We start from the raw sequence: 23,386 nt of genomic DNA on the forward strand, positions 1-23,386 counted from the left end.
ACTTAACAGAAATGAAACACCCGTCGTAGGCCTGTATGGAAAGTAATGTGTTCAATACTGAGCTCCAAGTTAAAGCAAACGGACAGTTCTGAGTACTGTAGAAGAAAGCACAGAGTGAAACAAAGTTGGAAGGCTGCTTCTGGGAACACTCAACCATTTATCTAGAAATCCCTTGTTTGCAAGCACAAAGCTAAGTAGAGATACAATTGCTGTGTTGGATGTGAACAGCTCCTTAGGTGAAGTAACCTCACCATCACAAGTGTGCGTGCTCCTGTGCTTGGACGTCCATCTGGCAGGGAAGTGTGCTAGGAGACTCCTGGGATCCTGTTCAGCTCTGATTGCGTTGTCATCACCCCCTCCCACCCCTGAGTGTGAATCCAGGCCTCAAGTGATGGGACACAGCTGCATCCTCAAACCCTCGTGGTTTTATTTCGTTGTTTTAAGACAGAATCTTGAAGTGTAGCCAGAGCTGGCTTGAGGTCCTTTTTCCTCAACTACCCAAATGCTGGGATTTTAGTCATGTCCCACCTGCCAGGCCTCATATCTTCTGGGGTGGGAGTTGGGGGGTTTTTTGTTTGGAGAGAGAGTCTTGATGTGTAGCTCTGGCTGTCCTGGTACTAGCAGTGCTGCTCAAGTTAGCCTTGAACTCAGCAATCCTTCTGCCTCAGCTTCCCAAAGTGTGCTGGCCTTAAGGAAGAGCACCACCGCAGTCAGTTGGCACTTTTCTTTTTAAGGGTATTTCCTTTGGTAGCCAAGTCCCAAACTCACAAAACCCTAAGTGACTGAGGCAGCTGCTTGAGTTGGTACCTGGAGAACCTTCTTTGATCTGACTGGTGGTCTCATTACGGTGTCCTTGAAGTGGCCCCGTGAGCCCTGGCTGCCGGTCTCTTTTCCTTTCTTCTTTTTCTCTTCTCTTCTCTCCTCTTCTCTTCTCTTCCTTCTCTCTCTTTCTCCTTTCCCTCCCTCCCTCCCTCTTTCTTTTTTTTCTCTTTCTTTCTTTCTTTCTTTCTTTCTTGCTTTCTTTCAGGGTTTCTCTGTGTAGCCTTGACTGTCCTGAACTTGCTTTGTAGACCAGGCTGGCCTTGAACTCACAGAGATCCACATTAGAAGCATGTGCCAGCCCAGCTACCTCTTTTCCTTTCTTCAGAACAAAGATAAGATTAAATATTTTTGCTTGAATGATGATCTAAAATTTACCACAGAACATTCTGAATTCTTCTATGTCCACTTTTTTTTTAATCTTCTGATTTCTCTGCCACTAATGGAATACTTTAAGCTTTTCTTATGTACAGTAATAAACTAAAAACAAACCATTAATAATATATGAACTATAGTTTATCTGTGCTAAACCTAGCAATATTTGATTATGTAAGATTCTGTAATAATGCTTAAATTTTAAATACATGTTATAATCCTTCTCCTTTTTTATTTGCTGCTGAATAGAGGATCCAGGTAACCCTCTCCTTGCTATGTTTACAAGACCAAATTTTGTTTTTATCATCTCTTCTATTTGCCATTAATGAACAATGATACTTTGTTCTTTGCCTCAGTTCCCACCTTCCCTCCCTCTGAAGAAATGATATCTTAATTATTTGGTTTACATAAGTCACTATATTACTAAAATTTTATGCATCCAAATTATATAATTTAACAAGTCAAAAAATTTTATTGTAGGCAGTAGTGTGATTTATGTAAATAATATGTATAATAATTAAAATATGCGGGCTGGAGAGTTGGCTCAGTGGTTAAGAGCACTGTCTGTTCTTCCAAAGGTCCTGGGTTCAATTCCCAGCACCCATATGGTAGCTCACAACTGTCTGTAACTCCAAGATCTGACACCCTCACACCAATGCACATAAATTAAATAAACATATTTTTTTAAAAATTAAAATATGCTTGTTATATAAGGTTATATAGATAAAACTTGCTAATGGAGTTAGAATTAAAACTATCAAATACTTAAACATTGAATAATGTTCACCAACTAAGTTGACTTGGGAGAAAAACCAAGCTTTCTATCTTCTTTGAGCTACTTCTCTGGGTAGCAATATTCTTAAATGTTAAATAGCATATATTTAGTTATGCTTTTACTTACAGAAGTTCAAAAATACAAAGGTTTGAACTTAAAATTTTTATGATAACATGGAAACTTACATGTTTCTGATAAAGATATTTTTATGACAGCAGTCAGTCATGCTTGACACATATTATTCATGTTCTATGTGACTATATACATTTATTTAACACTGTTTTACAATACTCAGAATCAAATGAAGGCTTTGCTCATGCCAGGCCACTATGCTACCACCAGACCAGATATCTCCAGCATTCTGAATTTATTTGTAATGCATGTTTAATGTGCAGCCCCAGGGCTGGAGAGATGGCTTAGTGGTTAAGAGCACTGGCTGTTCTTGCAGAGGACCTGGGTTCAGTTCCCAGCACACCATGGTAACTCACAGCCATCCTTATTTCCAGTTGTAGGGCGCCTGACACCTTTTCTTACCTCTGTTGGCCCCTGCATGCATGCGATGCACATATGTACACTCAGACATGTGCTAATGCACACACACACACACACACACACACACACTCAAATATTTTTTAAAAGATGCAGTACTTTTTTAGCTTTATAAATATGTAACTTGACAGTAATTTTGCAATTTGTGTGTTTTTAATAAATAATTAAATGTTGGAAGTTTTAATAAAATTAATGAGTACCCTTTCTTATTTAGTTATAAATTGAATATGTAAAATTTTAGGGAGGGGTTAATGAATAATTTAGATTTAGTGTTCAAATTATAAAATATTTAAATAATGGTTGAGATAGACTAGTAAGTGGCTTTTAAAAATTAAAGGTTTTACAAAAGTGCCTCCACAATGATATAATTCAAAATATGAACATGTGCCCTGTTGGAATAGAGAACATTTTAGTAGATTCTGAGAGGATAAGAAAGGGATTGATTCAAGACCTATTATGTAGGGAAATGTGATAAATAGTTCATGAACAGATTAGGGAAGAGAGAAATTTGGAGACAATAGTTATAGTAATGACCTTTTATGGGGTGTTGTATGGCTTACATTGCTTCGTGACTATAAAATGTCTTTCTTGAATAACTTTCTGACGTTGATGCCATTAGTGAGGGAATTCAGGCATCGGGGAGCATGTGAGGGCCATGTAAGTTTGAATTCATGTATATTAGTTTTCCAGCAATAAACAGTTCATGAAAATGTTACTCAAATCCACTGTCAGAACGTTTGTATGTCTGCTCTATGAGCCATAAGGGATGTGTTAGGGCTGTAGTGCAGGCGTTGATGGTAGTGCACCCATCCAGGAGTGTTTGAGTGGGTTAGACTAACGTTTTTATAGTTGCTTATTCTGATGCTATGTTATTTACATTATGAGACACAGGCCAACACTATTTAAGGTAAAAATTAATGTATATGTTGTTTCCTTCTATATTAGAAGTTGCAAAGATATAGAGAACACAGTCTAGTGGAAGGAAAGTGGGCTCCCTTTGGGGAGGCTGATGTTTCTGGAGGGCGGGTTTGGAGAGCCAGTGGAGGCCCTAGGTGACCTGCCTTTTCTCCTTCCCACCCCTCTGGTCCAGGCCGCCAGTGAGTAGGGCCCCACCCCAGCCAGAGAAACTTCAGTCCAACAATGTTGGCAAGAAGAAGAGACCCATAGAGGTAAGAAAAACAAATCTCCCAATATACCCAGGTTTCCTTTTTTTAAAAAATAAATCATTCAAGTTTTGCCATTAATTTTCATATTGAATTAATTATCTTTGAGTGGTGGTTGTAAAAGTTGGTTGCTTAATTCTTACGGAGGTCTGAAATCTGTATTGATACTTTTTCCTTCTATTAATTTCAAATGAGTCTTTTACTCTTGTTTAAACGATTGCCTGAACTGATCTGTATCTTGGAGAATCTCTAAGTGTAACTCTATGTGGTTTATGGCTCAGGGAAGCCCAGGCACCTTGGTGGTGCCTTATAGTTAGTAAATTGATTTTAAAAGTTAAAGATTAAATGCACAATTTCAGGAACTTTGTACCTCATGTGATACATTTAAAAAATAGAGATTGTTTCTCCCCTCTTCAATCAAAAAACCGTCTTACAGGCATTTCATAGGGCCAACACCGGCAGGAAACAAGCAAACTGTCCTAAGTCCAGCAGGAGAAAGGTGTGTGGGGATAGGAGGAGTGGCCATTGTAGCTCCCTCCCACCACCCGGTGAGGGCAACAAAAATGAATACGTCTAGTTGTAGGATTCTCTGTCAGAATTTTCCCATGACTTGTCAGAAGCAACTTTGGGTTCTCCTGAGTATCTAACTTGTACATAATTTTTCTAATGTAGAACAAATACTTGGACTAACAATGAGTACAAACTGAAAGAAAGATTCCTTTGGACATAAGACTGTGTCTATATTTAAGTCAAGTCTATTCTCTTGGAATGAGGTGGCCTTGTGATTCTCTTCTCCTCCCTATATGTTTATAGTGAAAAATATGGAGTGCGTATTTCTGTTGCTGAAAGCATAAAAAGACATTTCTAATGGCTGTTACACCTATGCAGTCACAGCAGTGGGGGTTACCAGCATTAGGCTGCGCCCACCAATACTCCACCACCAATAGGGAAGGGGCGCAGAAGCCCCTCTCCATGAGGAGCCGTAGACAGCTGGGGGAACAAATCATGCTCCTCACAGGTGCAGCCCCTGGTTAAGTTGCCCTTTCCTTAAGTAAATACCCACTACCCATGCATGTGCAGACAGCAGCAATCAAAGGCAGAGAGGCACCAAAAGCCTTGGGGAAGAAGGAGGTCAGTGGGATGGGAGGGTGATAAGAGGGTAGTGGGGGTGGGGTAGTCGGAGTGTGTGTGTGTGTGTGTGTGTGTGTGTGTGTGTGTATTAAGTCATGAAAAGCTAAAGAAAAATTGAAATGTCTAGCTTAATTTTGGTAAGAAATTTATGAAATGCCTAAAGCACATTCTCGCTTTGACAGAAAGTGCTAGCACTCTCTGTGTCACAGAGCGCCGGTGCACGGTTGGTCTGGAGAAGGACGTACTGAACGTACAGTGCTTTCTGTCATTGCTGCAGGACCTTGTGTTGGAGCTTGCTTTCGGCTACCGGGGCAGAGACTGCAGGAACAATGTGCACTACTTAAATGACGGGGATGACATAATCTATCACACTGCCTCTGTTGGAATCCTGCACAACCTGGCTACAGGTAGGACGTCTTGATTTTCTAGGTGCACGCTCTTTTTCATTTAGAAGACCTTCTTGCTCAGCAGCTTAAAATTGTTGGTTAAAACTACAACTGGACTTTTACTTAGTTTATTTAAATTTGGGGTTTTGTGTTTTTGCTTTTTGTTTTGTTTGTTTTTCAAGACAGGGTCTCACTCTGTAGCTCTGGAATTTTTTGCTGCTTTTTTGAGATAGTGTCTCACTATGTAGCTTTGGCTGTCCTGGAACTTCCTATGTAGAGGAGGCTGGCCTCTAGCTCAATCTGCCTACGTCTGCTGGGATTAAAAGGCTGTACCACAGCTGGGCGCGGTGGCACGCTCCTGTAATCCCAGCCCTCAGGAGGCAGGCAGATCTCTGTGAGTTCGAGGCCAGCCTGGTCTACAAAGTGAGGTCAGGACTACAAAAAAAAAAAAAAGAAAAGAAAAAAAAAAGCTTATACCACAACAACCAGCTTCAAATACTATTTTTAAAAGATGAAAGATTTTATATGTTCTGAATGGAAACCAGAATGGCAAATACTAAATGTCTAAGAGAAATACTGTAAAAATTTTAAATGTTTTATGTTGTAGCTGTTTCTATGTCTGTTTTGAGATAAAAGGTTAGAACTATTTGGTAGCCCAGGCTGGCCTCACTAGCCATCCTTCTGCCCTAGCTTCTGGAGGCTTATACTACTGTGGCCCCAACATTTCAGTCTTAAGAGAGTGTGATCGAACAGAATAATATTTCATATGCCAAGTCTATGCAGGTCTCTGTTAGAGGTGAGAGGTGAAGGCTCTGTGTTTAAAACAGTGTAACGAAAACATGAGTCTACTGTTAGGATTCTCTTTTCCAACACCTTCCTCACCAGCACAGACAGTTTGGGATAAACGTCTTTGAAAGTGGTTGGACAGGTGGTGGGTGACTAAGGTAGAAGTACACGGAGGCTGCTTTCCTGAGGCTGTGGAAAGACGGGTGAGAAATCCTGTGGCCCTACTGGTGATCTCTTGTTTAATCTAAGAAGGGGGAAAACACTTCCTGATGTTTACTTGATCAGTGTGATGAAGAGCAAATGAAGGTCTCTCAGTATCGTGTGATGACCAGTGTGGCGAGCTAGAGTGCCAGTCTTGGGTTTTGCTTTATTGTATGTAAGTGTAAGCTTCAGCCACTCTGCAGTTGGAAGCAACAACAGACGTTATCCAGCTCAAGCCCTTCTGGTGTCCCTCCAAGAGGATAGAGAGCAGGTAGAGGTGTGAGTCGGAGCCCTCCTTCCCTGGCCGGTGCTAACTAGGATACGACTCTATGTTTTGGCTTCCTGAAGTAAAAGATTCACAGGATCACAATCAATCAGTAGCAATTTTCTTTTTAGTATTTGGGGGCTTTAAAAAAATACTAAGGAAATCCTCTTTAACTGAGGTTTTCTAAGTCCTTTGGGAGAATGAACAAAAGCAAAGTAGGACAAGCATGAAGGAAATAGGTGTGTAGACAGGTGGCAAAGTCGTGTTTATTCTTGTAATTTCACTCTTAGGCTTCTGACTTGTAATGAATTTGAGAGGGAGGACAGGGCCAGGAGGCCCCGTTTTGGTTTGTGTGTTTCTCATCAGTTTTGGGGTACCTTGGAATGTTCAGAGTTGAAGGAGTCTCTGCCAGCTTGTTATCCATCAGTTTAACCAGCAGCCCATAATCAGTCACTTGTTCTTCTCACTGGACCCCCCAGCCCAGGACATACAAAATGTGTTTTAACTTGGGAAGATTTATTTTTTGTTTTGCTGGACACAAGTCCTCATGTTGCTCAGTCTGGCCTAGAACTCTGTGTGTAGCCCAGGCCTCAAACTCGTAGAGACTCACCTGCCTCTGCGGGCTTGCAGGTGTGCACTGCCACAGCCATAGGCTCTGAGAAAGTGTAAGTAGCATGGGTGTGTTGATGTAATTGTTGAGGTTGTGGAGAGTCCGATGTACGTGGTCCTCCGTAATCCACACCCAGCCTGCTGTCCTGACTTTACTTTCTCAGAGTTAGTTACCTCCTGGCTTATTTACAGTCTCCTTATCACCTTCATGAACGGACGTTGGGCTTTCGAAGGGTCTTCCCACTGTCAGTACTGCCAGAGGAACTGCCTTAGCTTTCCAACCAAAAAACACTGCTTATAAGATAAGTGTGAAATATGAATAAACATCGCCCAGATTAATAAATGAAAATTTACTTTTGTATTCTCTGTAGCCCTAGTAAATCTTTTTCTTTACAAAGCCAAAAAAGGAAGACAGGTGTGGTGATGCACACACCTTTAATCTGAGCACGCAGGGAGACAGAGGTAGGCGGATTTCTTTGAGTTCGAGGCCACCTTGGTCTACAAAGCAAGTCCAGGACACCCAAGGCTACACAGAGAAGCCTTGTCTCAAAAGAAAACAAAAAACAAAAAGCACAACGAAATAAAAACAACAAAAAAAGGGAAGATTATAGGTGACAATTCAAAATCTTCCATAAGTCTAGTACCTGTTCACCTTTCCACCCATATTGCTGGCGTCCATGGCATCCAGTTTATTCAGATGAACCGTGTATGTATGCGCAGTCAGGTCCATCCCAGCCTTGTCCATCAGTCTCTTGTGGTATTTGGTGTCTTCTGCTTATCTGTGTATAGTTCAGTCTTTTCAGGGCTCTATCCCTTTAAGATTATTGATCTGATTCATTGTCATCCTTTTGATACTAATAACTTACATGGTAAATGCTCAAAATAAAAACAAATAAATTAATTTATTGTGCTAAAAAAGCTCATTTGGCTGTTCCATCTTAACGTTTTTAAAGTTAATTCTCACTCTTTTTTTTTTATAGGGACCCAGAGTTTTTATCAGGAACATAATGATGATATTTTGTGCCTCACTGTAAATCAGCACCCCAAATTTATCAACATAGTGGCAACTGGCCAAGTAGGTATGTTTCTGTATTTCAAAAAGAAATAGTTTGAAACATTTATTTTGTTCTAATAATTTCAATACCCTAGGGGAAATTGCATGTATTGAATTGTGCATTACTCAGAATGTTTGTGCGCATATGGAACCTAGCCCTATTACCTTATGCTTGCTGCCAGGTAGCTTTCTATTTCTTACCTTTGGTTATCTGAGTTTACATAGGCAGTCTTTGGCTTTAGCAGGGATTTCTGGTGAGCCGAATACTTGCACTCAATAGTATATAAAACTCAGAGGGAGGATTAAAGGGGAGCCAAGACATTACCTAGACCAATGGGGACAGAGCCCTTGTTCAGCAAAGTTTAGCCTGCTTCACATTAGGAATCCCTTTTGCATTTTAAAGTGTTTGTTTGGCATTAGTATGGATCAGATTCACTAACCATTTGAAATGTACCTGTGGCTTATTTTTAACTTCTGTCCAAAACTTCAGAGATCATAGTCCTGTGAGTAGGAGAACAGGCAGTTAAAGACTACCGTGACATTCCATTACAGATGTGGCCAGTCTTGGGTACAAATCTAACCACTTATTCCTGTGACTTTGCATTGTAGCTTTGGAGACCATTGTTTTCCCAGTGACTTTCTCCTAGTGCTTTTCTTTCAGAAGGGCTGTTTTGTACATCTCCCAGCTGCGTTCTGTAGGAGTGGGGTATGCATGGAGCAGTCTCATTGCTTTCCAGCGGGAGCCTTCTTTGTACTGTACTATGTCTTGAGTGTTTGAAATTCCAGAATTCTCTACAGAATGGTTCTGAATCTACTTTTGGGCTTGCCTGAGCCTCTTTTCAGAGTCTGTCCATCCAGTTGTACATACGCACTCACCAAGGAGGGCCAGCTTTCACTGGGTGATGGTGGATGGAATTTTGGAGTTCCATGCTGGGATACATGTCTTAGCTCACTTTGGCTACTAGCATATTCCTGGACTAGGTGCTTTTAAAAGAAACAAATAGCACATTTCTCACTGTTTTGGAAACTGGAAGCTAAAGCTGAAAGTGCCAGCCAGGATGGATTATAGTAAAGGCCATCTCCCTAGGTGACAGATGGCCTTGTTATCTCCATAGAGGCTTTCTGTGTTTCTCTCAACTCCTCTTATTCTGATCTTCGTTGTGGGGCTTCATCCTCGTGTCCCAGTCACTCCCAAAGGTCGCGCCCTCTAACACCAGAGTTGAGATTAGAATCAGCCTAGATACTGTAGGCCCTCCATGGGGCCATGTGCACTTAGGGCCCAGTTGCACACAGTGGATGGAGTAGCGGGGCTAGATACTTGGGTGTAGTCTCATGGCCGTCCCTGCCCTCCTATGAGGTGATGCAAACATGCCCAGCTGCAGAGATGTTTTGCAAGTGGGCACAGGTGAACACCTCAATATGGCAGGCTTCTTCTTTTTTTTTTTTTTTTTTTGGCTAAGCAGGCTGGGTGGTTCAGTACAACACATATGGAAAGTCTTTAGTTATGATGAAGGACCCCTTTTGCTTTGGGGGCTATTTAATAAGCTTTGCTGCCATGTTCCTCAGACCCAGTTCTTTCCTACAGGCACAGATGTATCAAACTTCCAAAGTGGGTTTCATAAGCCCAGAATTAGGGCAGGAGAGATGGCTCAGTTTAACAGCACTTACTCCTCTTCCAAAGGTCCTGAGTTCAATTCCCAGCAACCACATGGTGGCTCTGTATGACCATCTATAATGTGATTTGGTTCCCTCTTCTGGCCTGCAGATGTACATGCAGGCAGAATACTGTATATATAATAATAAATACATAAATTTTTTAAAGCCCAGAATTATTACTGTTTTATAAATTTACTATTATTAACATATTATTTGTTAGATAACTTTTTCACTTATTCTTTATTATAGGTGATTCAGCAGATATGTCAGGTAAGGAAATTGAATACTTTCTGTTTTAGTTATATAGTGGTACCTGCAAATGTCATACTTCTCCCTAAAAGTCCAAATATCTTATTGCTCCATTATTAGCTTGTAGAATATTAATGGCAAATAACATCATTTTTAAATCTTTAATTATAATTATAATAATAATAATAATAATAATAATAATAATAATAATAATAATAATAATAATAATATCTTTTTAAAAGTGGTTTTGAGACTGGGAAGATAGCTGAGTCAGTAAAATTGCCTCACAAGCGTAAGGACCTGAGTTCAAGAACTCATGTGAGAACACCAGGCATGGGGGTACACACACTTAAATCCCGGAGGCAGGATTATTCCCTGGGGCTTGCTCATCAGACCGCACAGCCTAATGTGCAAACTTCAGTCTCAAAAGTAAGGTGGGTAGTACACAAGTACACATGTTTGTTCCTGCTCCCTCTCTCTCTCTCTCTCTCTCTCTCTCTCTCTCTCTCACACACACACACACACACACACACACACGTACTCACAAGTGTTTTGATCTCTCAAGTATGCTTGGAACTGTTCTGAAGATTTTTCTTACATCACACTATGTAATCATCACACAGATTATTCATGATAGCCACTATTTTGCTAATTAGCTAATTTGCTAACATCATATAAGCTATTTTTATTGAACATATATCAACAAATTATTTAAATGTTTAATAGTAAGTAATTTTTATGACTAATTTGACTATGGCTTTATGAACTAAGAAAGCAATTAAGTTAATAATATATATCTGTTTTTATGTGTCCATTTACAAACATATCAGCATCTAAGCCTATAAAAACTTGGGTTTTTCAACTATAATTTTTCTAAATAATAAGTATTAGCAGTTTAGTAAGAAAATATTCCCCAGGTATTCCTGTTTTCTGCTTTTCATAGAGTGCAGTGTGATTCTGTTCTCTGACTAGTCCACTGTTAATCTACCCAACACAGTAAGCTAGGGCTTGCTTCCTTGGTGACACTTGAGTAGGAATTACCAAATTGCCAAATCTAGCCCAGCACTTGCTTTATGTGACACATAAGCTAAAGATAGTTGCATTTTTCCTTCTTTGTTTTTCTTATTTAAACCAGTTTGGATAGTTGGAGAAAAAATAGAAAGCTCATAATAAAAATTCAAATTTCTGTATCAATAAATAAAGCAGTATTTGGTCCAGCCACGCTCTGCTCTAGACGTCATCTGCAGGAGCTTTGCGTTAAATGTGCAGCTTCCATATAACTTCTATGAAGATTAAAAAATGAAAATTTAAAATTTTCCACTTCAGAGCCTTGCCTGTTCTAAGCTGTGGTTTCTCGCTGACCGCTTGCTGCCTACAGTTCTCAAGCACACATCTTGTTTTGATGAGCTGTTTGAATTATTGCCGGTTCCTTCGTCTAAATGCTCTTTTCTTGAAAGTGCTGTTTATAATATATGCTGAAGGGTTTTGTACCCTTTCCTTTCCTCTCCTTTTAATTTTTTTTTAAATTTAGCTTCAGTTTTGAGCTGTTATAAATACATCCCTTTAAGTACATATTTCCATGCGTCCAACGTGTCCCATGCGTTTAGAGGAGGGAGTGTGGAGATGGTTGTAACCCTGGGATTTTATCTCTGTGCAGCTACAGCCCCATCTATCCATATCTGGGACGCAGTGAACAAGCAGACGTTGTCTGTACTGAGATGCTCCCACTCCAAGGGTGTGTGCTCCGTCAGCTTCAGCGCTACTGGGAAGCTGCTGCTGTCTGTAGGGCTCGACCCAGAGCACACGGTCACCATCTGGAGATGGCAGGAAGGTGGGACGCTTCTCATGTCTGTACTGAAAGCAAGAGCCCTAGGCAGCATGGGTACTGTCTTTTAGCCTTTGACTTAAGTTAGTGATTGAAACCATTTTTCGTTACAGTCCTACAAAACACAGCACACAAAAGCTCTGTAGCCATAAGCTCACAAAACATGAAACAGGGAAACCACAGTTGGTATTCAAACTGACTCGCTATGATTTCCTTCCAGTAAGAAACTGTGTCTGTGGTTTTGCTAATGGTTTGATTAGTTCTGAAGTATTTTAATAAAAAATGAAAACTGAGCCAGGTGCAGTGGCGCGTGCCTGTAATCCCAGCCATCAGGGAGGCAGAGGCAGGAGGATTGCTGTGAATTCAAGGCCAGCCTGGTCTACACAAAGAGAGTCCAGGACAGCCAAGGCTACACAGAGAAATCCTGTCTTGAAAAAACAAAAAACAAAAACAAAAACAAAACCCAAAACAAACAAACAAATCTGTCAGGTATGGGGGCACTTGCTTGTAATCTCAGCACTCAGGAGGGTGAGGCAAGAGAATGACCCTGAGTTTGAAGCCAGCCTGGACTACATATCAAATTCACGGCAATCTAAAATATATAATTGAGATCCTGTCTCATAAAATGAGTATTGAGATCTCATTGGCCTGAAACCCAGTGTAGGCGCGCACACACACACACGCACACGCACACACACCACATACTACACAGGTGACCTGCCGCTGAACTACAATCCCTTAACCCATGAAAGATACACACACGTTCTTTTTTGAGACAGGGTCTTACTGTGTAGCCCTGGCTAGCTTGGTATTCACTGCATAGATACCTGGCTGGCTTCAGATTTACAGAGATCCCCCTGCGTCCACCTCCTGAGAGTGCTGGGATTGAGAACGGAAGCCCAATAGACTAAATTCCCTAACATACTCTAGGGAGAACATTTAAAGTTAATGGTGCTACACAGAAAAGGGTATGGCCCTTAAATTGGCCTCCTAAATTGTCACAAAGTAGTCCATGAATCTATGTCACATATGTGACCCAGTGATTATAGGTCATGTGGACCCTGCTAAGTTGTAGAGCAAAGGTCAAGACCTTGTAAGCATTTGTATTGGGGTTTTTGTTTTGTTTTAAGCTATGTAATTTGAGGAAACTGTTCAGTCTTGTTAATTAGCTTGGTTCTTATATTGACCTGAAACATTTTGTTGTGTCTTCTGTATTAGGGGCCAGAATTGCCAGCAGAGCTGGACACAACCAACGGATTTTTGTAGCAGAATTTCGACCAGACTCAGACACCCAGTTTGTCTCTGTGGGTATAAAGCACGTGAAGTTCTGGACCCTGGCAGGAAGGGCTCTTCTCAGCAAAAAGGGGCTTCTGAGCACTCTGGAAGATGCCCGGATGCAGACGATGCTTGCTGTTGCATTTGGTGCAGTATGTCTGTTAAAGTGCTGTGTGATGGTGTGGTCTTGAAGCCGTCGTGTTGTATATTCATAAACAGCATTAATATTGTCTGGGGACCATAACCCGACATCCCAGCCAAGGAGATAAGTCTCCTTTTAAAAGTCCAGTCTTTTTAAACATTAAGGACTGGCAAGAAAGTGAATGCGGTCATTACTGTAAAACATTTGCATCCTTGGCTCGTTGCTGTTCTCCAGGGCTTCATTAGCCATGCATTTGCCGCCCTCCACATCCCCAGTCTCCGAGAGCTTCCCCATGCTCCTCACATGCGTTAGAGGAAAAGAAAGGGAACAGAGAAAACATGCTCAGGTGACTTGTGTCTGGGCAGACTTCCGTTTAGTGTCTGCTTTGCTTCCTGTCATTGGGGGACTTATTCAGGGAAGCTGGAAGCTGAGAGCAGAGAGCAGGGTCCCTGCCCTTAGTGGAGAGTTCAGGGGCCTCCTGTTTTTTCTCATACCACCCACCTGGGTCTGTACTTTAGACTCACATCTCTCCCTTTAATACCCTGCCCTGGTGAGGCTTTTTAGATTCTTCAGTTCCAAAGAAAACTAAGTAGATTTTTAAAAAGTGAGTATTATATATTTTAAGAAAGAAAGCTACAAGTTTAGAAGAGTTCAACACCTATACTTAAACAAATGAACAAAGAAACAAAATGACTAACAATATCAAATGGATGGAACCTCTTGTGTAATTTTAGTATAAGAATAGTCACTTGAGCTGGACATGGTGGTGCACTCTTTTAATCCCAGCAGTCAGGAGGCAGAGGCGGGCAGGTTGCTATGAGTTTGGGGCCGGCCTGGTCTGCAAAGCATATCCAGGACAGCGAAGGCTACACAGAGAAGCTCTGTCTCAAAATAAAAGAGAGGAAGAGAGAGAGAAAAAGAGAGAGAGGGGGCAGTGGGAGAGAGAGAGAAAACAGACACTTGTTTCCAAAAGAAAACCCAGGTTGGAATGTAATGACCTTGGTACTTGATCTGCCCATGCAAGTGAACTCTCTTTAGTGATAAAATTACTTTGTAGCTGAATGTCCATTCTTGGTTAAAGGGATAAGTAAATAAATATAGGAGAAACGTAGCTTTCTAATGTGTGAAGCAATAGTGTGACCAGAATATTTTCTACAAGATAGGTTTTTATTCAGTATAAGCATTTTTTAAATGCTATAACTATACATGAAAACATGAAACTACATACATATTTATAGGTAGCCATGTGATGCTTCTGTGCTAGGGGCTAGGAAAGGGAAAAGGAGAACAGTGCTGGCGTTCACAGCTGATGCACGCTCTCACTGCAGAGAGCACCGAGCAGTGCTTCTCCTAGGCTTAGCGGGGTCTCTGACTTTGCTGTGGGTAATAGACTTACTTTCTGTGATGGAAATCCTTACCAAGTGAGCTGTTTTCATCCCGTCCCTAGCTGCACCTTGTTCTCCTCCTAGTGTTTAGTGACCTTTGAAGTAGCTATTAGGCAACCAAAGGCACTGACCCAAAGAACAATGTGAGTGAGAGTTACAGTGCTTCAGGAGAGATGTGCCCCAGGCTGAGCCTGCTAGTAGAGGACAGATTCGGGAAAGGGAGCAGCCTCACTTCAGCCTCCTGCCCTGGGTCCAGCGTCCCCCACCATACCTCGCATGTGCTTCCTCAAAGCAGCTGAAGTAGCATTCCACTTGCGTAGCGGATGACATCTGTTTGACCTCTCTTTGGACTTTTGATGAGTTTGTCTCCCCCCTTCCCCACTCCTTTTCAGAATAACTTGACGTTTACAGGTACCATCAGTGGTGATGTCTGTGTGTGGAAAGACCACATATTGTGTAGAGTGGTGGCTAGAGCGCACAATGGGCCTGTGTTTGCCATGTATACCACCCTGCGAGACGGACTGATTGTGACTGGCGGCAAGGAAAGGCCGTGAGTCCTTTTTCATATCCTCGCTGACTGTTCGCACATGTGTTACCTACCCACGGCGTTCAGCTAGGATTCTAGCCTCTTTCTTTCAGGCTGCACAGATTGAGCTGTTCATGTGCTTCTCCTCCATTGCTACTTATGTATGGTTCTTTGGATCCTCTAAATTCTTGTCCTAATTCTTTTTTTTTTTTCATTTTATTTTTCATTTGTTTTTTGTGTTTATTTTCTGTGTAGGAGGTGGAGGAAGGTATGGACCCCAGCACATGTGTGGAAATCAGGGGACAACGTGTGGGATTGGGTTCTCTCCTTCCACCGTGTGCATTCCAGGGGCCAAACTCAGATCATTCGGCTTAGAGCATCCTTAGCCCACTGTGCCACTTGCCTCCCTACTTTTGGACATGTTACCTACACCTGGCCTGCAGCCAGAGTGTCACTTGTCTGAGATAGGCACGGGCAGTTGCCTTCTGACTGAGATGCTGCCCAAATCCTGTGTGCTTGCATCACTGCTGACAGGACAGAGAGGGAAACCCCTCCCTATAGAACCCAGGCTACATCTTCATCCCTTGTGGCCTTGCTGTAAGTGTCCTATAGCCAAATGAGAGAGGAGGGAGAAGGTGCTAGAGACAGCCTCATGACGTCATTGTTACAATCCCTCAAACACAACCATGAGGAGAGACCTTTATCTAAGTCACTTCCAAATATCCAGACGGTAACCAGCTACTTAAAGTGGATCTCTGGGCTGAGGTTGAGGACTTGCTGAGTAAAAGTGCTTCCTCCGTGTAACTGATCACCTGAGGACCAATCCCAGAACCCACATAAAAGCTGGAAAAGCTAGACCAAGTAGCACAAGCATTTGTAATTCCAGTACTCTCCCATGGGGAAAGCTCAGCCAGCCAATTTGGATCAGCTGCAAAGAAAGTCTGTCTGAAACATGGTGAAAAGGCAAAGGCTGACACCTGATGGAGGTGCACAGTGGCCTGTGACCACATACGCCCACAAACATAACAAAAAGTTAAAAAAAAAAAAAGAAGTAATAAAAATAAATAAATAAGTAAAATAAAGCTAAGACTGAGGGTTTGAAGAGACAGCTCAGCAGTTATTAGCATGCCCTGCTCTTGCGGAGGACCTGAGTTTAGTTCCCAGCGCTCAGGCTGCGTAGCTCAAAACCACCTGTCACTGCAGCTTCAAATGATCCAGTGCCCTCTGTGGACTCTGAGGGCACCTACATTCACGTACATGCGCAGACCCCTCCCCCCAAAACACATATGCACATAATTTTTGTTTTGTTTTTTGAGACAGGGTCTCTCTGTGTAGCCTTGGCTGTCCTGGATTTGCTTTGTAGACCAGGCTGGCCTCAAACTCACAAAGATCTGCCTGCCACTGCCTCCTGAGTGATGGGATTAAAGGCGTGTGCCATCATGCCCAGCTGTGCACATACTTTAAAAAAAAAAACTTAAAAATCAAATTAAGGTTAGGTGTGGTGGTGCACGCCTTTAATCCCAGCACCTAGGAGGCAGTGGCAGACAGGTTTCTGTGAGTTCGAGGCCAGTCTGTGTACATAGTTGCCACAGCTATGCAGTGACTCTGCCTCAAACCCTGTGCTTCTTCCCCTAAAGACAAAAACCATTTGCTACCAGTGTAAAGTCCCCTGTAAGCTAAAAAAAAGTGGCATACTGTAACTGAGAAGTGCAGTTCTTTCCCTGCAGATTGGAGCCCACAGGTAGCAACTGAGCACAAGTGGCCAGGCTGTTTCTTTCATGGGAAGGTGTATTTTCTCCTAATACAAGTAAAATGAAGGAATTATTTTTCAGCTCTTTGAAGAGAACATCCATAAGTGGCTCTATTTTATCGTTTATATATTTCTCCAGATACTTGTATTTCCCACACCGTCTCATTTCGCACACCTCTACTCACTAAGCGCCTGCTACCCTGTTTCAGCAGGAGGTTTTAGTAATTGTATAAATGTGCTGCCCTTTTGGCCCTTAGAAGTAAACTCTGCAGCAGAGCGTCTGTAACCGTCGTTCTTGCTCTGCCTCTCACTTACCTTTCTGATGTTAGCAGTGATTCTGTGGGACTGTGTGACGGCTTAGCAGGCTAAGATGTTCATCACGAGTGCCTGCCAAGAGTTTAACCCCTAGGTAAAGGTGGAGGGGGCAACAGACTCCAGAGCTGCCCTCTGCCCTCCATGTATACACCATGGTATGTGTACATATACACGACTGTTAAAAACAACAAAATCCCGTTTTGTGCATTTTCTTAGTGTAGAGCTATTATGAGAAATTTATTGTAATGTGTAGTGGACTAAGTAAAATTATGTTTTTGACAGAAGAAAATATTTCACAAAATAAAATTTACTGAACTGAGTGTACATTTGACTGAGATTTAGTATGTATTCTTAAATTGCTGGAAATTTAGAATTCCAGAAGTTATAAATAGAGTGTTTAAGATATCCTGACAACTTAGTGTTATAATGGAAATTATTGTAGCAGTCAGGTATAAGTACTTATATGGGTTTTGTTTTTATTTACCTAGGTCAAAGGAAGGAGGCGCAGTTAAACTGTGGGATCAGGAGCTGAGGCGATGCCGGGCCTTCAGGCTTGAGACAGGACAAGTCACAGATTGTGTTCGGTCTGTGTGCAGAGGCAAAGTAAGGTGTTCCTTGAGCCAGCGTGATGCAGCAGACAATAGAGAGCAGCTGTGGTCCCTGCGCTTTGTGACTCAATAAGCAATATTTAGTGATAGATAGGGCTGCTGTTATTTACTGTTTACTATACAAAAAACTTGTCTAAACACTACTTAAAACGCAGTTTTGTCTCGGATCTGCTGATTGAACTATGTTAAGATAAGGTTTGAAAATCACCATTGACTCGTTTTTATTAGAGCAGCTTTCTCCGTGGGTCTCCAGCAACAGCAGATCTCCACAGTGCTGCTGGCTGTGGCCTGAGGAATCCCTCCCTTAGGCCGGGGTTGGGCCTCCCTTAGGCCGAAGCAGAGAGGGGGTTGGTCGGGCACGAGAGGGCTGAGGGTTGGGGAGGTTTCATAGTACCTTGCTCAAAGGTTGTAACTTGGAGCCAGGGTCAAGGTTAAGCAGAGCTTGTTGTTTTAAGATGTGCTTGTTCTGTGGGTATGGGTGTTGTACATGCATGTGTATCTGTGTACTGTGTGTATGCCTCATGCCCACAGAAGCCAGGAGGAGGCATCATGTCCCCTGGAACTGTAGTACATGTGGTTGTGAGCTGTGGAACCAAACTGCAAGAACAATGGCTGCTCTAATGGCTAAACCGTCTCTCTAGCCGTTTATGCCAAGTTTTAAATTAAAATTTTACAAACCAAGTTTTAAAATGGGCTGGGACTTATCTTACATTAGCGAATCTCCCTTCGTAGATGAGATTGGCAGGTGGGTTATGGGACAGATGTACTGTTTAGGGTCATGGGTGAGGAATGAATGCTGATGAAGCTAAACTCAAACACCACCTCTGAGGGGGTCTTGCCTCAGCCTCCTGGGAGCTGGAGTTACAGATGTGCACCTCCACGTGCAGCTCAGTGCACCTGTCTCCCAGAAAAGGGTTACTGTCTCTTTTAGAAAGTCCTACTAGCCAGGCACTGCTTTTAATCCCAGCACTTGGGAAGCACAAGCAGTTGGATCTCTGAGTTCAAGGCCAACCTTGTCTACAGAGTGAGTTCCAGGTTTATACAGAGAAACCCTGTCTCAAAACAAAAACAAAACAAAACAAAACAAAACACAAAACAAACAAAAAAACAAAATAATCTCCCTGATAATTTGGGGTGGGGGTTTGTTTTCAGATGCATCCAATCAAATGCCTGAGGCTTTCTTTCTCTTTCAATGTCTCTTTAATTTTCCCTTTTATGCTTCTCTTAAAAGCAGCAAAACCTCCATTTCCGTAAAGACCGTTAATGCACTTGCACTGTGTGCCTTTAAGTCAGATGCATGTGTTGTCCTGTCTGTATACTTACATCTTAGTTAAGTTTACTTCTTTTCTTGAGACAAGTCCTGCTGTGCAGTCCAGGCTGGCCTGGAACTTGCAGTCAATTATTTCCGATTCTGGAGATCCTAACGTCATCATAGTCAAAGCCCAAGCTCTGATTATTGAAGAGGTTGTTTCTCTGCCATCAGTAGCCCAGGGATGCTATAGGTGTGTGTCCCTAAGAACAAAAATGTTTGCACAAGCTAATTGCCTTGCACCTTAGTTCAAAGCATGTGACTGTTGTATCACATTAAGTGTATTGGTCCCTTTGGTTTTCAGGGCAAGATACTAGTTGGAACAAGGAATGCGGAAATAATTGAAGTTGGAGAGAAAAATGCAGCGTGTAACATTTTAGTTAATGGTCATGTGGATGGGCCAATCTGGGGACTAGCAACACATCCTTCAAGGGATTTTTTCCTTTCTGCTGCAGAAGATGGGACAGTGAGACTCTGGGATATTGCTGATAAAGTAGGTATAAACACTTTTTAATGAGAGGTTGCAGATTTTAAGAAGTGGAAAACCTCAACTGCCAGCTTTAACTTGGTATTATTTTGAAGTTTGGGGAAAATTGGTTTCAGTTGTAAATGTTTCCTGTGACTCTTTCTTCTTATGCAGAAGATGCTAAACAAAGTGAATTTGGGACATGCTGCTCGGACAGTGTGTTACAGCCCTGAAGGGGACATGGTTGCTATTGGAATGAAAAATGGAGAATTTATTATATTACTTGTGAGCTCTCTAAAAATATGGGGGAAGAAGAGAGACAGGCGATGTGCAATCCATGATATCAGGTTAGTCAAGAGAGGGAATGGCTTTTCTAGTTGATTTTTACAATAACCAGTATGAACTTTAAAAACCTTCCTCATACATCCAGATTAGGTCCTGATCTTATTTCTGCAGTATGGGGGATACCTATGGCCCCAGCACTACAGATGTTATATCAGCCGTGTACTGGTGTGGCTATATGAATTCTGCTTATCAAAATTAAAAATCCCCATGAACAGCTGGACATGTTGGCACACACCTTTAATCCCAGCACTTGGGAGACAGAAACAGGTGGATCGCTGTGAGTCCGAGGCCAGCCTGGTCTCCAACAGCCAAGGCTACACAGAGAAACCATGTCTCGAAAAACAAAATACCAATGAACATCACCTATATACTGTCCTATGATACCAACTACTAAACATGCACAGTAAACTCAATGTGCTGAGGACTGTTTTGTACTGTTAATATAAGAGGGCCAGCAGCCGTCAAGAAGTTTGAAAACCTTTGCTTCATCTCAGCAAGGGTGTCACAGGTCAATTGTGGCCCTCCTCCTGACTGCCTTTTACATGCCTTCCCTGGATCTGCATTCCTGGCTCGTTCACTCAGCCAAGACTCACTGAATATCTATTTCCCAGAATTCAAATTAACAAAAGCCTTTTTGGAAAGATTACATTTGGTGGGTGTGTGTACACATGCACATACCACACACTGCACAAGTGGTGGGAAAAGGGCAATGCGTGCTCTCCTTCCGCCACATGGACTTAAGGGATTAGATGCAGGTTGTGAGGCTTGAGAGCAGACGCCGTTACCTTCGGAGCAGTCTCTGTGACCTCCGGCCCTTTCTTGATCCTGTGTTTCTTAGTGCTTAAACTAATTTCCATAATAGTTACCCTTCCAGAACATTGTGGTAAGATTATTGGGTCCAGGTCTCTCAAAAATGGGTGTTTTCAGCTGTAAAATCCTTTTATAAAGGAAATCTCAAGGAACTTGAACATGTAGAACTTTTAACAGTGGTTTTCCTTCACCCCTACATGTCTCTGATGTTACTCAACAGGACTCATGGGACATTTTCTAAAACTGAGTTTGTCCCCTACTGTTTCTCATGACTGACAGAGCAGAACTTTTGTTTTTTAACTTTTAACAAATATTCTTCCATCCTAACAACCTGAGTGAACTCATCTGGCTGTGTTTGGATATTAAGACACTTTTCTATCTTATGAAGTATGTTCACTTAGCAATTCTGGATTTTAAGTTATTTCGAAGACAGTTGTGGTGGCACACACCTTTTTAATCACAACACTTGGGAGGCAGAAACAGGCAGATCTCTCAGTTTGAGGCTAGCCTAGTCTTATAGAACAAGTTCCAGGGCAGCAGAGGCTACAGAGAAACTGTCTCAAAAGAACAAAAAAACAAATCAAACACAAAGTTCTTTTTAAATTAGAATTGGAAGACAAATATTTAATATGTAAGTAAAATGTAAAGGCCTTTACTATATGTTAATAGGCAAATACAGCCTGTGTGCATGGTCGGTTGTCTTCTAGGTGACTTAAAACCGTATGAACTGATTTCCAGGTGCTAGAGGAAGTCCCTGATCGTAAAAAGTTAAAACAATTCCGTGGAACTTAACACTTTTTTTTTCTTTTCTCTAACATCTTATGAACTCAGATTTAGTCCAGATTCCCGGTATTTGGCGGTGGGTTCTAGTGAGAACTCAGTGGACTTTTATGACTTAACACTGGGGCCCACCCTGAACAGAATCAGCTACTGCAAAGACATTCCAAGCTTTGTCATTCAAATGGACTTCTCTGCAGACAGCAAACATCTCCAGGTACAGCACCATTTCTGCACCCAGTTTGTAATGATGCTTGCTTGTACATTTCTTTATTGAATGCATTTTAAGCCCCAGATATGACAACACAACTCTGTATTAACGTAATAAATGTTATTTGTATAATTAGATTTGTATAAATTTAATTACTCTTAATTTCTGTATCCCATTCTTTGTGAGATTTTACTGCTTATGTTATGGGTTGTGTATATAATTATCATACCCATTATCTCAGAAAGGATTTTGTGGCAAGTGACTACAATCTTGCCGTCCAGAGGAGTTCAAGAGCCTGCGCTGGGTGTCAGCCCTTGGGACCTGCTCATTCTGCACCTACGTCTCATTTTCTTACCTCCACATTTTGCTGTAATTTTTGCATCCTCATGATGACACATATAAACATATCTGCTGATAACAGATTTTGCCTACACCTAATGAATTTTTCCTCTCATTTTTGAGAACAGGTTTCTATGGGCTGCTATAAACGGCATGTTTATGAAGTGCCTTCAGGAAAACACCTTATGGATCATGCTGTCATTGACAGGATCACATGGGCCACCTGGACTAGGTAAATGCTTTACTCAAGTAACTTTTGAGGTTAGGAAAGCTGGAAAACATGGAATGGAGACATGGCTCAGTGGCAAGAGTGCTTTTCTAGCATGAACAAGGCCACGTTTGAACAGAAAGCAAGAAAACACAGCCTAGGAATGGTGGCTTGACTCCTGTTGATCTAGCATGTGGGAGGCAGAGAGAATTCTTTCAAGGTTCTAGGCAAGCTCAATCCACATAGTGAACCTGAGGCTAGCCAGCAATCTATGCCCAAGACATCTCAAAAAACAAAAGCAGGAAATTCCTATTTTTGAAGTTATTACATGAGGGAACTAAGAGAATCACGAATCCTGACTCTTCTGACTAAACAGTCCCACGCTATCAAGTTCTTGAAAAAGACTTGAATGACCTGGAAGATTTCGTGGCTCTTTCCTAAACTTGCCAGCAGCACTGTACATCTAACCTGCACTGGGGAGGCGGAGGCAGATGGTGCTTTTGCTTAATATGACTGAATATCTGTGTTACTGATGTGTGTTTGCTTTCCCCTCCATGCAGTATACTAGGAGATGAAGTTATGGGAATCTGGTCCAGACATGCTGAGAAGGCGGATGTCACCTGTGCCTGTGTGTCTCACTCAGGAATTAGCCTTGTGACAGGAGATGACTTTGGCATGGTTAAATTATATGACTTTCCATGCCCAGAAAAATTTGTAAGTTTGTTTAGTATTTTTTATCACTTCAGTTGTATCTTAAGATGATTAATCTTTGTTTCATTTTTAAAATGTTATGGTTGATATAAAAATACTGTAATTTCTAAAGCTTTCATCAAACGTCAACACCCAAAGTAAAATCTATTAAAAATGAGTCTTCCAGGCCAGGTGTGGTGGTACCCACCTTTGATCCCAGCACTTTAGAGGCAGAGGCAGGTAGATTTATGAGTTCAAGGATAGCCTGGTAAGACTCCCTGCCTTCCCACCACAACCCAATCTTCCCCATAGTCTTTGGAAACTCATAGGAAAGTTGTGATGAGCTTAAACATCAAACCTATAATCAATTACAGGTTCTAATCTCTC

At 41.8% G+C, this 23,386-nt stretch overlaps 1 protein-coding gene across 9 annotated transcripts in view; it reads left to right on the forward strand.

Annotated features, from left to right (window-relative positions):
* Positions 1-23,386, forward strand: part of EML5 (EMAP like 5) — a 117,686-nt gene that overhangs the window by 83,579 nt on the left and 10,721 nt on the right. For 3 of the 9 annotated variants that reach the window (XR_014781267.1, XM_084792959.1, XM_084792960.1), the window contains 13 exons: positions 3,609-3,687; positions 5,090-5,219; positions 8,040-8,138; positions 10,019-10,039; positions 11,676-11,849; positions 13,062-13,270; positions 15,038-15,195; positions 17,725-17,839; positions 19,458-19,646; positions 19,794-19,966; positions 21,606-21,768; positions 22,230-22,333; positions 22,870-23,023. Coding sequence is in view for 8 of the 9 variants with exons in the window: in XM_084792959.1 (XP_084649085.1) it covers positions 3,609-3,687; positions 5,090-5,219; positions 8,040-8,138; positions 10,019-10,039; positions 11,676-11,849; positions 13,062-13,270; positions 15,038-15,195; positions 17,725-17,839; positions 19,458-19,646; positions 19,794-19,966; positions 21,606-21,768; positions 22,230-22,333; positions 22,870-23,023 (1,768 nt within the window). In the remaining variant the exon portion in view is untranslated. Of the gene's footprint in view, positions 1-3,608; positions 3,688-5,089; positions 5,220-8,039; positions 8,139-10,018; positions 10,040-11,675; positions 11,850-13,061; positions 13,271-15,037; positions 15,196-17,724; positions 17,840-19,457; positions 19,647-19,793; positions 19,967-21,605; positions 21,769-22,229; positions 22,334-22,869; positions 23,024-23,386 lie in introns of those variants that run through there. The other 6 variants (XM_084792961.1, XM_084792962.1, XM_084792963.1 and 3 more) reach the window with 6 other exon arrangements.

This window comes from Acomys minous (genome assembly GCF_964271855.1).
Source record: "Acomys minous genome assembly, chromosome: 8".
Lineage (NCBI taxonomy): Eukaryota > Metazoa > Chordata > Mammalia > Rodentia > Muridae > Acomys > Acomys minous.